A 15,042-nucleotide genomic window follows, 5' to 3' on the forward strand; every position below is an offset into this window, starting at 1 on the left:
GTACGGGTGGTATCTAGGTGAGCTGCCAGTCTCACGATCAAGTAGGAGCTGATGCAAACAGGTAAGAAAGACAGAGACAATGTGCATGTACAGACGTGAACCCCCCCTTCGCCTTGACATCCACCACCTTCCCCCAGCCGCCGATCCGTACAAGCAGACGAAACCTACAAGAACCTACAATGCTACAATACGACCTTGTATGGGGACTACGCTATGGAAGATTCCCCTTTTTGGCTTAGCGGATCGCCTAGACCCCGACGTCCTCCTCGACGTCCATGTCGCCCTCGCCATCATCGGCGACGCCTTTGCCCTCGTCCTCCAAGCGCTTGGCCTTGACAAGAGGGGACATCTCGGCGGACAACGACCCTGGAGTCATGAGCTCGAACGACGTCGTCGGCGAGTCTGGGCTACCCGCCGACTCGTCACCCGAGTCGTTCGCCGAGCCGGCCTTACCGCCACCAGCGGCTTCCGGCGCAGCGGTGCCGACACCAAAGAAGCGGAGGACGGGGCGGAGGAAGGTAGGGACGAAGCGAGTGAAGGCGGTGTCCTGAGGAGGGGCGGGGACGATGATCTTGGCTTGGCCCTTGGCGACCTGGGACCGACGGTACGTGGACATCCGGGTGTTGATGGTGTACTCGGCATTGTCTCCGACGAGGACGGCGAGGTCGACGAAGCCGCTGTTGCGGGTGGGAGTGCGGTTGTTGGGCTTGGTGTCCAGCTTGTCATTGGTGTTGACGGGGACGGAGCGGACTGCGAAGGGAGGGAGGCGCCTAGCCCAGGTCTGGTCACGAGCGGGGGTAGGGACGTCGGTCAGGATGGGAGTGCAGTGGAAGGGGCCGGCATCGTCTTGGTAGAAGAAGGGATCGTGCATGTCGTCGGCCTATGTTGTGAGCTGAGATCAAGCGGTGGATGATGAATTTGTTGGGGTCGTGATCATCAAAGGTGGAAGGGTTTGTATGGCATGGGGATGAGAGCCGAAGAGAAGCAGAGAGAAGATCAGGGTGGCTGAGATGGGGGCCGATATCTGTAAAAGGAGACGAAGGTGGGGCAGATCTCGATACTCACAGGCATCTTCATAACTTGATCCAGATACACCTCATCCCACCCATTGACCTTCAGTACCAGCCTCTTCTCCCGCTGACACATGTATACAACTCCTGGGATATCGGTGTCTTCCATGGGCGGAGCGAGCCAGCCGAGGAGGTAAGGACAGTAGTACGCGGCGGCCTTTCGAGCGGCGAGGATCGTGGAGGGGATCTTGCGTTTAAGAGCGCGGAAGGTACGGTGCAGGACATAGAGCATGAGGGCGGCGGTGAGGAGCTTGACGGAGCCGACCCAGAACCACCGGGAGATGGAGTTCCAGCGGACGCCAAAGGCCCAGCCGAGGAACATGTGCGTGGCGAGGCAGATGGCGTCGTGCGTCATGGTGATGGGGTCCGGGAGGGGGTTTGGCATGATGCTTGTGGGCTCTGGTAGTGCGGTGGGAGGTGATCGAGTGGATTGGTATATCTGGATGATCGGTTGTGGAGCTAGGTAGGAGAAGGGAAGATAGAGGCTGGCATGGGTTACATATAGGCGGGTGTTGACTGCATGGCTGGCGGAAATTCTCGTGCCTTGACCAGCCCCTGGCTTGCTTGTCTCACCTGTAACGCCGATATCACGCCGCGAGGCATCGCTGGAGGGCGGCAACTTCCGCTGTGGGATCAACGTGTCATGTGACTGCCCAACATACATATCAGGGCGATGATCAACAAGGCGGAATGGAGGATCTGAAACTAGGCACGTGTTTCACCTGCTCGTCATCGTCATCGCCTTCGTTCCTGCGAATATGACGTCTACGCGAGGGAAGCTGGGGCCCCAAGAAGAAATGAGAGGTTCGCACCCCTAGGTATGTGTGCATAGCATACCATGAGCGCCCCTTAGATACCCAGTACCTGTATGATATACACGGCGCCCATGACAACGACCAACTCAGCGCACAAAATCTGCCAGCGAGCTTGCGCCCACCCCAAGATCTGGAACTTGGATGACGTCAGCGTCGGTCTGACATTCTGACAGGCGATGCGCTTGGTACTCACTGCAGGCACGTCAGGTCCGAACGGAAGATCTTGGAAGGCGACACTCAGCCAGGTCGTGGGCAAGGCGGCTGGATCACTTTTGCGGGAGTGGTCAAGGTAGTCCGGGAGCGTTGCGGAGGTGGGGGAGGAGATGATGGATGAGAGAGGGGTCATAGGCGAGTATAGAGGGCTAGATAGGGTAGGAGTGGGGCTGGAAGTAGATGAGATGGTTACTTCAAGTTGAGGTGCTTTGATGTCCTGATCACTCTGCCCGATCGGCTCCGAGGAGTCTCCTGAGCGGACGCGGAGGGAAGGGTCCTTCTCTCCGGGCTGCGCCACGAGCTTTGTGGGGGTATTGGCTGTCGGTGCGATGATAGTCAGGCTCTTTCGGTCAAAGCTCTGGCGTACTGGCCCCTCAGTCCGAGCGAGGTCAAGTCTGGGGTTCTCCCGCAGGTACGGGAGAGAGGAGTCCTGTTCTTCGGCACTGGCGATAGGGTCAGAGGTGGGGCGGGAAGAGGAAGAAGGATGTAGGTCGACATTGACAGGATGGAAGATCTGATCTGGCAGCCGCATGTCAGACCGCTCTATATCGGGAAAGAGAGATGTGGATTGAGCGGCGACTGCGGGGGGTTTATGGCGAAGCTCGATATTGACAGGTTGAATCATAGTCTGAAGTGGTGGTCGCGCTAGATCAGACTGCTCTGTACTGGGAACGTGCGGTCTTGACTTGACAGTCACCTGAGCTGGTCTCTCAGGAACCAGCAGGGCTTTGTGCGAGAGGTGTGGTTCTTTCACTATCCTTTTGGACGGAACGGGAGGTTGTTTTCTTGAGGGTATAGAGGGCAGCTTCAGCGTGGGAGGGGTGGGTCGGTGATCCCCCGCGACTTCGCTTGCCGGCGGAGTTGCCTCTTCTTGTCCTGGCGTGGGTAGATCCGCAGCTGCTGGAGCAGCGATAGGCATCCAAAGGTCTCCAAAATTCCCGGCTCCGATGCGGTGGGCCGGTGGAAGAGCGATGTTCATCTCCGGTTCTGCGAATGTCGCCGGAGCGGCCACGGCAGGAATCACATCATCGGAGGGCTTGGACCGCATGAATGGGCGGAAGAAGCTACTTTTGGTGCTCAGTTTTGGCTTCTCCGGCATTGGCTCCAGCTCTACTTGCCGGACGATCTGCGTGTCGCTTGCGCTTTCTGCAGGTCCCGTTCCGCCGCGGGCTGCACGGTCGAGACCTGTCTTATCATCGGGCTTGAATAGTTCTGTGCTTGTCGCGGACGGTCCTCCAGTAAGAGAAGGCCGGAACACAATCCACTCCTCTTCCTTCCCACTCCTCACCAGTTTCTTCAGCTGGACCTGCTTTGCATTCCCGAAGATCCGGAGAGACACCTGCACGGCTGCTGGAAGCACGTCCGCAGCGGAGAGGCCGGCCGTTGGCTCTACATTCGCCTCTATTTGTCGCATTGATATTGCCTGGTGCATATCAGCGAGCACTAGGGAACTGAGCAGATAGAGACTGACGGGGGCACCAAAGAGCAGACTGGACTTAGGAGCATCCCCGAGGATAGCCTGTATGGTCGCTTCGATCGCTTCTCTTTGCGTGGAGCGCGCCATTCTGGCCAGTCCTTCCAGATGGATGAGAGAGAGATATGGTAGCTCACATCACGACCGCCTATGCCCTATCTAGATGCTCTTCCTTCCACGTACCCCTGCACTGGCGGTAGGAAAGGATGATCGCCTGCCACTTTGCCCCGTGCGTTTCAGCTTGGTCACGTGCGCGGGGTCGAATGCGGGGACGGCGATGTCCGAAGGGATGTTGAGATTTTCAGCACGACAAGTCCTCCACCGCAAGCATCATCAAGAGGTAGAGTACCTATCCTATCATACATCCCTCTTCTATACACAGCTCTCGACAGGCTGTAGATTCTACCGATACATAAGATGGCATCCACATCAGCCATTCCCGCCGAATCATTCGGTACAGCCCTCCTCAACGTCCGCCGCTTGACAGGCTCGGGGCTGGCCCATCAATCCAAACCCGCTCAACTCCTGGTGGCCATCGAATCAGCCATCTCGGCCTCCCTCCCCTCTTCCACTCTTCCTCACTCGGCCACAGCATACTTTGCTGCTCTCCTCCAATGCCTAGAGAAGGCATGTGCCGAGGAAGTAGGCGGTGAGGATGAGGCAATGGCGGAGACGGAGAATATGGGTCAAGGTGCCCTTATCCCCGCGACGCTATACCTCCTCGCTATCGTCGTACCCGAGACACCCACCCAGGTGGTCCTGTCGAAAGTCTCGCCGCTTCTCGAGTGCATTCTGCCCCTCTATCAGACCGCTCTGGAACACCCACCCGCTCTCCGCTCTATCCTCCAAATCACAACTTCCCTCCTCACCCTCGCCCCTCCAGCGCTTCTTAACTCCTCCCCTCTGCTCAAGAAGGCCTGGAGCTACCTCCTGGAGATCAACGTCGACCCACGCCCCAAGGTCAGGCACCTCGCACAAGAAGGCGTTCGCAAGGTGCTCTGCACGCCTATCCCGCCGCGCGTGACCGTTGGGGCACACCCCTACCTCCCCCGCGCACGAGATTGGGTTATGGCGCATCTCGAAGAAGAAGCAAAGACGGGAGGGGCGAGCTCGAAGAAGAAAGCGAGATTCGCGGCGGATGGGGACGATATGGAGGGGAAGAAGGCGATTTGGGTGGTGCAGGGTCTGAGGGGATGGGTTGCTGTCTGGGGTGAAGACGTGAGTGTTCATCCGTCCAAGCAGCAGTTCTCTGCAAGGGTTGGCGTAAAAGCGGCAGCTGGAGGGCAATATGATCATGTGGAGAGGGAGAGCGGCCGGGTGTCTCAGAGGAGGTAGGGGCCATCCCCTTAGACTTCTCTCTCTCTCTGGCTCGCTCCTCGAGAGTTCACTGTAGGGGCGTCGGGGCGTCTGAGCTAGGGGAGGGGAAGGAGGGGAAGGAGACGTGAGAGATCGAGGGCGTAGTCTTATCTCAGAGGTCGCTGAGGGCAATTGAGCTGTATGGAGGGGCCAGAGGGGGCCAGAGCTTGAGAGGAGAACTGGCGTATCCCCTTCCCCCTTCTCGCCTTCGCCTTGCTCTTCTGCTCTCGCTCCTATCCGACTGGCTATCTGCGAATCGATGACTGACTCCTCAGCAACTGTCAAACCTCTGCACTCTGCTTCTCTCTCTTCCACCTCTCCCACACCTCACTCCCCAAATCTACTCCCTCCTAGCTTTGCTATTGCAGCCCCCACCAGGCGATGTCATGGCTCCGAAGCCTGCCGTCTTGCAGAACCTTCCGACCATCCTTGACTCCCTGATAAGCTCTCCTCCAGATCAGCAATCTCACCTCGCCGATATCCCCGCCTACCTCTCGGCTATCACATCTGCCCTCATCAAAATGTCTTTCCAGGATCCCGAGTCCCTGTCCGTCTACCTGGCAAAAGCCTTCAACCTCATGTTCAACACCATCATGCTCGCTCCATCCGCCTCGCCAGTCGTCCTCGCCGCCGCGTCCGACGCTATCGGCGGACAAGGCATTATCCGATACTGCATCTCGGACGAGATGATCGTCGCAGCGGTCAACTACCACCGCTCCGGCTCGGATCTGCCCGGGGCGCGACAAAAGCAGAAATCGACATTCTTGTCCAAACTGCTCGTTTCGCTCGTCGCGGCGATGGACAAGCACTCGCTCCGAATCCAGTACCTCCTCCCTATCTTGACGGCTATCGTGTCGCGGCTGCGATTAAGGGTGACGGACGGGCGGATAGCCGAGGTGGACCCGACTGGTCGAGGCAAGACAGCGGCAGAGGAGCTGGTCTTGGATTTGATCGGGGACATTGGGGACTTGAGGATGGCCAGGGGCTTTGATCATAAGGAGAAGGTGGACGAGGTTGTTGGGATGGGTATGGAAGTCATTGGCGTCGAGGGGATACTACGCGTGCTCCCGCTGAATATAGAGCCCGATGCGTAAGTCCGAGCACTGTGGTGAGGATCCAGCTGAATTTATCAGGGATGGGAACACCCCTCAACCCGGTCGAGCCCATCTCCTCCCCCTTATCCGCGCCCAAACGACCAATGACTCGCTTACCTTCTTCACGACGTACTTCCGCCCACTTTCCGAGCGCGTCTTCAGCCGGAAAGTCTCTGCAGAGGATGCTGGACGGGGAGCAGAGGCGAAGATCTGGGAAGTGCTGGTCGGACAAGTCTGGGACTGTTTCCCGGGCTTCTGCGAGATCCCTCGCGATCTCAAAGAGGTGAGCAGATCGTCCTGAACGTAACGGCACATTGCTAATCCGGTAGGGACTCACCGCACCCTTCATGACCCTCATCGCCAACCTGCTCAACACCCAGCCCCTCCTCCTCCCCGCCCTTCTCAAGGGTCTCGCCGCCATTGTCTCGTCGACCAAGACTCTACTCGCTTCGACAACGGCTCCGGAAGAGCTGCGCAAGCAGTTTGGCGTGGACCAGGAAATGGCGAAGGAGAACATGGCGTACTTGAAAACGATGGCGAAAGATACTACGTCCGTGCTGCTCAACGTATTCAGTCAGCTTCCGAGAGAGCAGAGGGGGATGGTCTCGGATGTCATCGGGCTTTGGACGGGGATTATGACCGACCAGGTGAGCATCCGCTTCGCCTGACCGTCAATCAGGAAGGCGCTGATCAGATAGGATATAATGGCCACCTTCACCACAGTCACTACTCACCTCTCTTCAAACCTCTCCATGGCCGCGCCGGTCGCTCCCGGCTCTTCGCCCATCTCCCACACCATGCTGGATCTCCTCATCATCTTCGTCCCGCACCTCCCGACCCCCCAGGCCAAGGCTCTCTTCAACGCCATTGCAACGACAACCATGCTCGAGCATGACGATGCCACCGTGCAGAAGAAGAGCTACCGGCTTTTGAAGCGGCTAATCGAAGACGGAAAGGTGGCTGAAATGGTATCTGGCGAGAAGGTAGAGGGGTTCGTGCGGGCGCTGGGGGAGTGTGCGGCAGGTGTAGGACCTGGAGCTCAAAGGGTGAGCTGGAGTCATCCGATAGAAGGCGAGATCAGAGCTGATAAAGCAGGACCGCCTTCAATTACTCTCGACCGTCGTGCAGAGTCTGCCCAAAGAAAAGCTCGCGCTCATCCCGGAACTCCTCTCCGAGGCCGTCCTTGGTACCAAGGAGGTCAACGAGAAAGCGCGAGACGCCGGATTTGATCTGCTGGTGGTTATGGGTCAGAAGATGGCGCAGGGCGGAGAAGTCACGCGTGACGCGGGCGACGAGGAGGGAATGAGTAAGTTCAACAAATCCTTCGACGGTGAGGACAAGCGAGCTGACTTCTGCTAGGCTCAGCAGCTGCTTCGGTGGAAGAGTATATCACCATGGTCGCTGCGGGTCTGACGGGGACGACACCACACATGATCAGTGCGAGTATCAATGCCCTGTCTCGCTTGCTCTTCGAATTCAAGGGTGAGCCTGCTTGCTGCGAAGGCAGAGAGAGGCTACTTGACTGACATACTAGACGATGTGTCCGACGCCATGATCACCGAACTCGTCTCCACCATCACCGTCTTCCTCACCATGAAGAATCGCGAGATCATCAAATCGGCTCTTGGCTTCATCAAAGTTGCTACCGTCGCTCTGCCCCCAGTCACTGTCGAGCCCCACCTTCCCGTCCTCGTACCTGCCCTTCTCGGATGGGTACACGACCACAAGAACCACTTCAAATCAAAGACTGTTCACATCTTTGAGCGGATGATGCGCAAGTTCGGAGCGGAGGCTATCCTGCTCAACGCTCCGGCGGGAGGTGAGCGGAAGGTACTCGAGGGTATCAAGAAGAGAAAGGAGCGCGCGAAGCGGAAGAAGACGGCCGGCGGCGGTGATGAGGATGGCGAGGAGGACGAAGAGGTAAGTTCTGGTAGAACTTGCTGGAAGATCAAAGCTGACAAGTCCGCAGAAGCCAAAGAACTCTTCCGGAAGCGCATTCGACGATATCCTGTACAACTCGGATACCGACGACGAGCTAGACAATGCGGAACCGGAGGTTGTTCGCGGCCGTAATGGCAAGCCTATCCTTGGCGCTAAGAAGGAGAGAAAAGCAGCTGGGACCGCGTATATCCGGAACGAAGGGGATCAACCCATGGATCTACTGTCGCGGTCGATTGCTGGAGGCGTCTCGAGTGAGTCAGGCTATCGCTGTGGTTCTGCTGCGTTCGCAAGTTGACTGGGCCTAGGTACCAACCCAAACGCTGCATCTCGGAAACGAAAGCCAGGGCAGGATGCTTCTCACTTCAAGACGGACGCTACCGGCAAGCTCATCATCGAGGAGGACGAGGCTGGCCCGAGCGGATCTGCTGGGCCTCCCCAAGGCGACACTCTGGCCGGCTCGGCCTTCATGACGGCGCAGCAGGGTGTGGATGGGCAGACAAGGGACGCCAAGGGCAACTTGCGGTTCAACAAGAACAACAAGCAAGCGAGGCAAGAGGACATGACGATGATGGACGACCTGGAGGAGGGCGACAGCCAGAGCAAGAAAAAGGTCGCTGAGCGGAGAAAGAAGAGGATAGAGATGGGCAAGCTCGGCGGGGAATTTAAGGCCAAGGTGAGTATCGCTGAAACGGATGGGGAAAGACCGACTGCTAATGATTGCAGAGGGCCGGAGGTGACATTAAGCGAGCTGGTGGACCTGATCCGTATTCGTATGTTCCGATCGGCCAAGCTGCGCGAGGGAACAACGGGACGAAGGGTGTCAGGGTGTCTTTGACCAACAAGAAGAAGGGGTCGAGGAAGTAAGTATTGTGTTCGTATCTTAATGTTTATCTAGCTCCTTCGGCATGACATGTAATGTATTTTGATGTTAGTATCCGGACTGGGTCTCTGGAGGCACGTGGTGAGCCTCACGGTTGTTCTGAACTACGCTTTCCTAGTCCCAGCCCTCGAACCTGCTTGATAAAGTCAAAAAGGCTCGGCATGACCTAGGAAGAACCAATAATCACCTCATCCTGAATCGTGAAAGCCTGCATGCCAAATGAAGCACGCTCCCACTAACGGCGGAAACGCTAAAGACCGATGAATATGAAAGGATCTCCCTCCTGGACCCCCACGCACCATCGCTGTAGCCGCACATCGCCCACCTCCCTACACCTACCGCCCTCTCCAACAAAAGTTATCGCAAGATATACTATACTATACTTCCCCCCTCGAGCTCGCCTCCCCATTATCCGCCTGCGATGCCCATCGTGATGTGTTCGAGTCGATTGATTATACGTTTCCCCGAGGCAGACCTGAATACTCGGCCCCTCGCTCGACTCCCTAGATATACACACGCATCTGATCGCTCCGCTCCCGCTCCTGCGTTCCCGTGGTAGCCCTGCGCGGTCTATCGAGTGGGGATCGACTGCCGTGCCTCGCGTCCCCGTTCCCTCGCCCGTTTGGCGGCTCGAACGAGATCGTTGACGGATCGTTTGAGCTGGGGGGATCCGGATGGTGCGGAGAGATGACTACCGCGTGAGCAAAACGGCCCTATTGGAGGATACCTAGACTTACGCTCGAACTCCCTCCAAGAACCGCTGCTTCTCCGCTAATGGCACGATATGCCCCGCAATCCCCCCTACCGCCTCAACGACCCATCCGTCTACTTCCTGTGCCGGCGCACACACGACCGTCGCTGCTAGCACCGTCTGTACCTGGTCCAGCCCATCCTCGACAAAGTCCGCCACCATCCCCTGAATCAACAACGCGACGATGGCCTTGCCGTACTGCGCAAAGATCGGCTGGAGGGTAGATTGGAAGGCCTGCTCGCCGAGGCGTTTCGACAGGATGGCGAGAGCGTCAAGGCAGACGAGATTGGTTTCGGGTGCGGGGCAGGAAAGGGCGGCGAGAGTGTGCGAGACGGCGAGGTGGAGTAGGGGTGATGAGAGAGTAGCGTGTGGCAGGAAGGTGATGTATGCGATGAACGTATGGACGAAATCCTCCATCACTGAAGTGTCAGCACCAAACGACCCGCTGGAAAAGAGGAACAGACCGTCGGGTATCTCTACTGCCGTCTTTCCATTCAACACCACGCTCAATTGAGTGGTCATGCTTTCGAATGTCCGCACCAGCAGCCCCGCCAATACCTCCCCGCCTGGCCCTCTCGTCAAATCCCCGAATTTGCTTGCCACCTTCCCCGCTATCCACAGGAACGTCGCATACTCGGTCAACTCGAAGCAGCTCACCATACGCTCGAGCAAGGGCGCAAGTACCGGCTCGAGCGCCTGTGGAGGGAAGAAGAGGAGACCGCGCCGAAGTACCGAGCCGATCCGGTCTGACATAAAGTACAGCTTGGAGTACTTTTGCAGTAAGCTGTCGAGAACCTGGTAAACGGCGAGAGCGGTGGGGTAGCATGATTCCGGGAGGCGATTGATGGTCCGGACTACACGTAGGAAGGCATTGATCTGCTCGAGCGCATCCGCCGCCTTTTGCAATTCCGGCTTGTCCAGTGGCGTTGTCGCCGCAGCGACTGCTTGGACGCGTTCCAGTAGCGGCTGGCAGAACTGCTGGAGAGCGGGAGCCGCCTGGTCTGGAGGCATCCCGTCGATAATGTACCCGATGGCCTCGCAGACCTCGATCATGTCCGGCTGGTCGAGCTTGTCGCCGACGGTAGCGACAAAGTCGTGTAATTGAGGGAGGAAGGGGATGAGGTGTCGGCTGCAGTCCTGGCACATGAACTTCATGGCCTGCGCTGCTGCCGCCGACACCTCCTCTTCCGCCATGTGGAAGCCGAGGGAGATGTATTGCAGCTGGAAGGCGATATTGGAGGGATGACGGTCGATCCATTGGGTATACCGCGAAATGACGAGGATGGCGGCGTACCGGATCCGAGGGTGATCAGGGAGATTTGGCAGCATATCCATGATATGTGGCAGAATCTCATCATCATCCGGATTTACCTCTCCTCCCATTGACCGCATGGAGAAGAGGGGCGCTTCCAGCTCCTGCCATGTTGGCGATCCCCTGGCCATCGCCGCCTGTACGAGATCGTACGATTTCCGCAGACAGGTAGTTGCGCCGAGGACATGACAGCAGTCCTTGAGCGTGTCGCCCATCCGATGACGGAACGTCCGGAACTCGTCCCGCTCCTGCGCCGTCTGCTGCTCGTTGTCGGCTGGAAAGTGGAGATGGCCGATGATGACAGATTGGAGATTGCTGAAAATGTCTAGGAGGGGTCGGGTGGATTGGTTGTCCGGATGTTGCCGCCCGAGAGCAGTGGCGAGGCCGTACCAGAAGCTGAAGGTGATGGGGACGATGTCGAGATCCGGGTACGCGGCACATGCCGCTATTGCCTGGACGAGGGGTAATAATGAGTCGATATGGGAGATGATGAGGTTTTTGTAGGTTTCGCCCGCTTCGCAGACTATCCGACAATACCCCCGTATCCGATCTGGGTCGTCCTTGTGCTCTTCCAGTTGTGACTGGAGCGCGACTATCCGGGGGACGATATTTTGGATGACGTCGACGTTCTCCTGCACTTCTTGCGTCTCGTGTATGAGGTCGCAGAGGCAGTCGACGGCCGAGTCGAAGAGCTGGTCGGAGGGGAGGGCGTCGAAAAGGGCAGGGAAGAGGGGTGTGGAGGCGACTCGGGACGCCATGACTTCGCCACCTTGGAGCCAGGAGCGGAGGGTGTCGAATACAGCGGCTTGTATTGCTGGAGTGATACCTGACTATCAGCATGAAGGCGATATGAGGCTCAATTTTACTGACCTGGCGCTTGTATATACATATTTAGAACCCCTATTACCGGTTCGGCCGACGAACTGATCATACTGTCCATATCCTAGCAATCAGCGAGGTTCCTCTAGCAGCTCGCCGCAACTTACCGATACCACCAATCTCGGGTTGCCCACCTCCTCCACCAACGCCTTCAGGAAGCCCAGCAGTATATTCACGGTCGCTGGATCCTTTCCAAAGCGCTCGATCATGCCGCCCACGATATCCGACCACTCTGGCATCTGTAGGGCCAGATCCGCCAGCGCCAAACAGAGTTGAATCAGGATCGCTCGTGAGCCTGTCGGAGCACTTGTGCCGGCGAGGGGTGCGAGCGAGGTCAGTATCGAGTCGCGGAGGGGAGGGAGCTGATCTCGGGGAAGTTGGGGGAGGTCATACAATATCTGCAAGGTCAGTCCTTCCCTTCCCACCTCATCCTCAAGGGACTCACTTTGGCTCGTATCGTCTGCGCAGCGAACAAGCGGCCTTCGAGAGGTGAAGCTGGAGAAGTGAGGAGGGTATGACATGTCTGCCATGCCTCGATCTACCCGTCAGCCTCTATACGATCTTTACACCTGCTGAAGCCTTCCATCCCCCTTGCGCACCAGCCTCCTCAGCCCCCTGCACCCTGCGACCACCTTCACACCTTGTTTCCTACAATTCCCGGCGCATTCGCCGCGTAGTATCTCTCCAGCTTCAAAGCTTGATGTCTACGCCTGCCCTGATATGCAAGCTATGCAAGTCGACTAACGCTGTGTTGGAATTCTTGAAGCCAATCGTTCGCCTTTCGCTTTCCCGCTGGTTCCGGGTCGTGGTATAATGATTGCAGTGCCTGCAAGACGGCTGCTGTCGCTGCGTCTGCGCTTGTTGATGCCATCCCGAGCAGAGAAGGTAAGGTATATGACGATATAGTGTATGTAGAGAAAGGCAGGAGGAATGCTAACAAAACCCTCTCCGTTGTCACCTAGCTCCAGGTTCCGGCGGAACCAATTTCACAAGAGGCTGGAGCGGGTGGCAATATCCTCAAGCTAGAGCATGCAGCAGAGGTACGGATGGGATGATGGTGAGGACGAGCAGGTACAAGGTACAGTCCCAAATCTGCATAATTAAACACCTAAGACAAAATCGACATCAAAAATCTACCGTGTCCGAACTCCCTCTTTCAGCTCCCACGTCGATACAAAGGCCGACCCGTTACAGGTAGGGTACTACATCCTCCTTACTCCTGCATGCTCTCCACGTCATTCCGCAAAATCTTGAGCGAGACAGGTTTTGTCCGCCATTCATCTAAAGGATCAGCCAAGTAAGGGTTACTCAAAGGCAGACTTACCAATTCCGCACTCCAACATTCCCCTCCGCTTGCTACTCTCCTGACTGAGCGCAGTCACAGCGATGATCTTGGCTCGTTTCCCGACCCTCTTGGCCTCAATCGCTCTCATCTCCGACGCAGCCTGGAAACCATCCTTGACCGGCATGTTCAGATCTAGCAGAACGAGGTCGGGCGAAAAGGAGAGGAACTGCTTGACGGCGTCGTCTCCGTCTACCGCTTCGGCATATCGACAAGCCTAGACGTTAGCTGGACCCTCTGTTGCGATTGAGTTCGCGTACCGTCCGCTTCAGCATAGCCACTACAATCCGCCTATTGACCGCATTGTCCTCCACCACCAGTACCCTCATCGCCGTCGGCTCCGTATCCGCCACCGTCTGGAGAGCCTTCTCCGAATGTAGACTCTTTAGCGTCATACGGGAGAGCGACTCGTGCAGGTGGGGAGAAGGCTCCGTGATGTGCGTCTCGATGTGTGGACGCTCCGCCTGAGGGGGCTGCGGGGGCGAGACGATATCCTTGAGAAAGCCGGTGGGTGATCCGGGTGGACGCGAGTCATCCGAGGCGTGTCGACGATGCGAACCGAGTTGGGACGCCGAGTTCCGCCGCGTCCCCACTTGGCTCCCGCTGCCTTCGCTCGAAGAGGTACTCCACTGATCACTCAGGGTGGCCATTGCCAATCCCATAGCGGGCGACCCTTGCTCGCTCGGCGAGGGCATAATTTGCTCCTCTGACGCGTCAACAAGACTGCCCCCGCCGCCGGCTCCTCGCTCATCTCGCGCCTCATCCCCGCCGGTGACGTCCGACACATACATCTCATTCGGCTGGACGACCTTCTTGGGTGGACGCAAGATCCGGCGGATCACGCTAGGGAATAGCGGTCGGGCGAGGTAGGTGATTTTGATCTGGTCCTCGAGCGTCGCAGGTCCGTCCGTTAATCCGTCCTTGTTGACAGACCCACTAGTCACGGACTGGCCGACGGGGAGGGATGAGGTCAATGCTTGTCTGGCAGACAAGAGTGAGATGACCTCGACGCCAGGCCTAGCGGCGAGGACCATATCTTTGATTTCCATCTGGGAGAACCGCCCCTCGGGCACAACGATAAGGCTCGCATACAGCGGGACGTCGACGACGCGGCAGAACCGGAGTTTGAGTTGCCGCAGTAGCGTCCGCCCGACTCGCCGTGTGCGAGGGTCGCTGTTGTCGAAGCCTGTAAGGTAGATACCGTCTTGCCGGGAAGGGGAGAATGCGCGGGAAACGTAGTGGTCGCTCTGCCGTATAAGGTCGTCCAGATCAGAGTCGTTGTCGGCATTGAGGAGATGGAGTGGGAGTTCGATATGGACCAGGGTGCCCTTATCGAGTGTCGACTTGATGGCTAGCTTGCCGCCGAGGATCTGGATCATGCGCTGGGCGAGACCAAGCCCGAGACCGGCGCCTGGAGTGAAAGGGTCCGCCTTGGCAAATGGACGCAGGATAGTCTGATCCAGGAAATCGGCAGACACTGACTGTCAGCTAGGTCCAATGTCAAGGATCACGTAGAACTCACTGCCTCTACCGGTATCTTTGATGTCAAAGACCACCTGACTGAGCTTGATCGAATTGTCGTACCCTCCCGGGAGGACGACATCTCTCGACATGTCCTGGACAGTGATATGGATATAGCCGGTATCGGTAAATTTGAGCGCATTGCTGATGATCTTGCTCAAAGCCCTACAATGTGAGCCGATACTCAACCTCCGATGTCCCAGGGTACTCACCTAGAAAGCGGTCCAGGGTCCGTCGCCAAGATCCACCTCCCCCTTAGTCTCGGCATCACCTCTAACAATATTTCGACATCCTCCAATCCCTTCTCGCCTGCCACACGCCGAGCCTTGCTCTCGTGCATAATAGCATTCTTGACCACCCCCTCCAGTACATCCGAGAGATTGTACATCTCATC

At 57.4% G+C, this 15,042-nt stretch overlaps 3 protein-coding genes across 3 annotated transcripts; 1 reads left to right on the plus strand and 2 right to left on the minus strand.

Annotated features, from left to right (window-relative positions):
• Positions 1-247: 247 nt before the first annotated feature.
• On the minus strand, positions 248-3,662 carry MKK02DRAFT_27794 (uncharacterized protein; the record flags this gene model as incomplete). Its single annotated transcript, XM_053087399.1, has 3 exons — positions 248-880; positions 1,066-1,695; positions 2,079-3,662. 3 exons carry the CDS (start codon positions 3,660-3,662, stop codon positions 248-250), a joined length of 2,847 nt encoding a protein of 948 aa, XP_052944386.1.
• Positions 3,663-3,989: 327 nt separating this feature from the next.
• Positions 3,990-8,827, plus strand: MKK02DRAFT_16058 (putative ribosomal protein; the record flags this gene model as incomplete). Its single annotated transcript, XM_053085570.1, has 11 exons — positions 3,990-4,790; positions 5,204-6,018; positions 6,062-6,305; positions 6,352-6,669; positions 6,721-7,068; positions 7,118-7,352; positions 7,391-7,504; positions 7,557-7,942; positions 8,001-8,214; positions 8,269-8,636; positions 8,687-8,827. The coding sequence occupies 11 exons, from the start codon at positions 3,990-3,992 to the stop codon at positions 8,825-8,827; spliced, it is 3,984 nt and encodes a 1,327-aa protein (XP_052944387.1).
• A 586-nt stretch (positions 8,828-9,413) lies between these two features.
• Positions 9,414-13,789, minus strand: MKK02DRAFT_34234 (armadillo-type protein; the record flags this gene model as incomplete). Its single annotated transcript, XM_053088879.1, has 8 exons — positions 9,414-9,534; positions 9,581-10,013; positions 10,059-11,732; positions 11,777-11,849; positions 11,893-12,183; positions 12,231-12,323; positions 12,531-12,622; positions 13,765-13,789. The coding sequence occupies 8 exons, from the start codon at positions 13,787-13,789 to the stop codon at positions 9,414-9,416; spliced, it is 2,802 nt and encodes a 933-aa protein (XP_052944388.1).
• Between the last annotated feature and the right edge of the window lie 1,253 nt (positions 13,790-15,042).

This window comes from Dioszegia hungarica (genome assembly GCF_025882075.1).
Source record: "Dioszegia hungarica strain PDD-24b-2 chromosome Unknown MKK02contig_11, whole genome shotgun sequence".
Lineage (NCBI taxonomy): Eukaryota > Fungi > Basidiomycota > Tremellomycetes > Tremellales > Bulleribasidiaceae > Dioszegia > Dioszegia hungarica.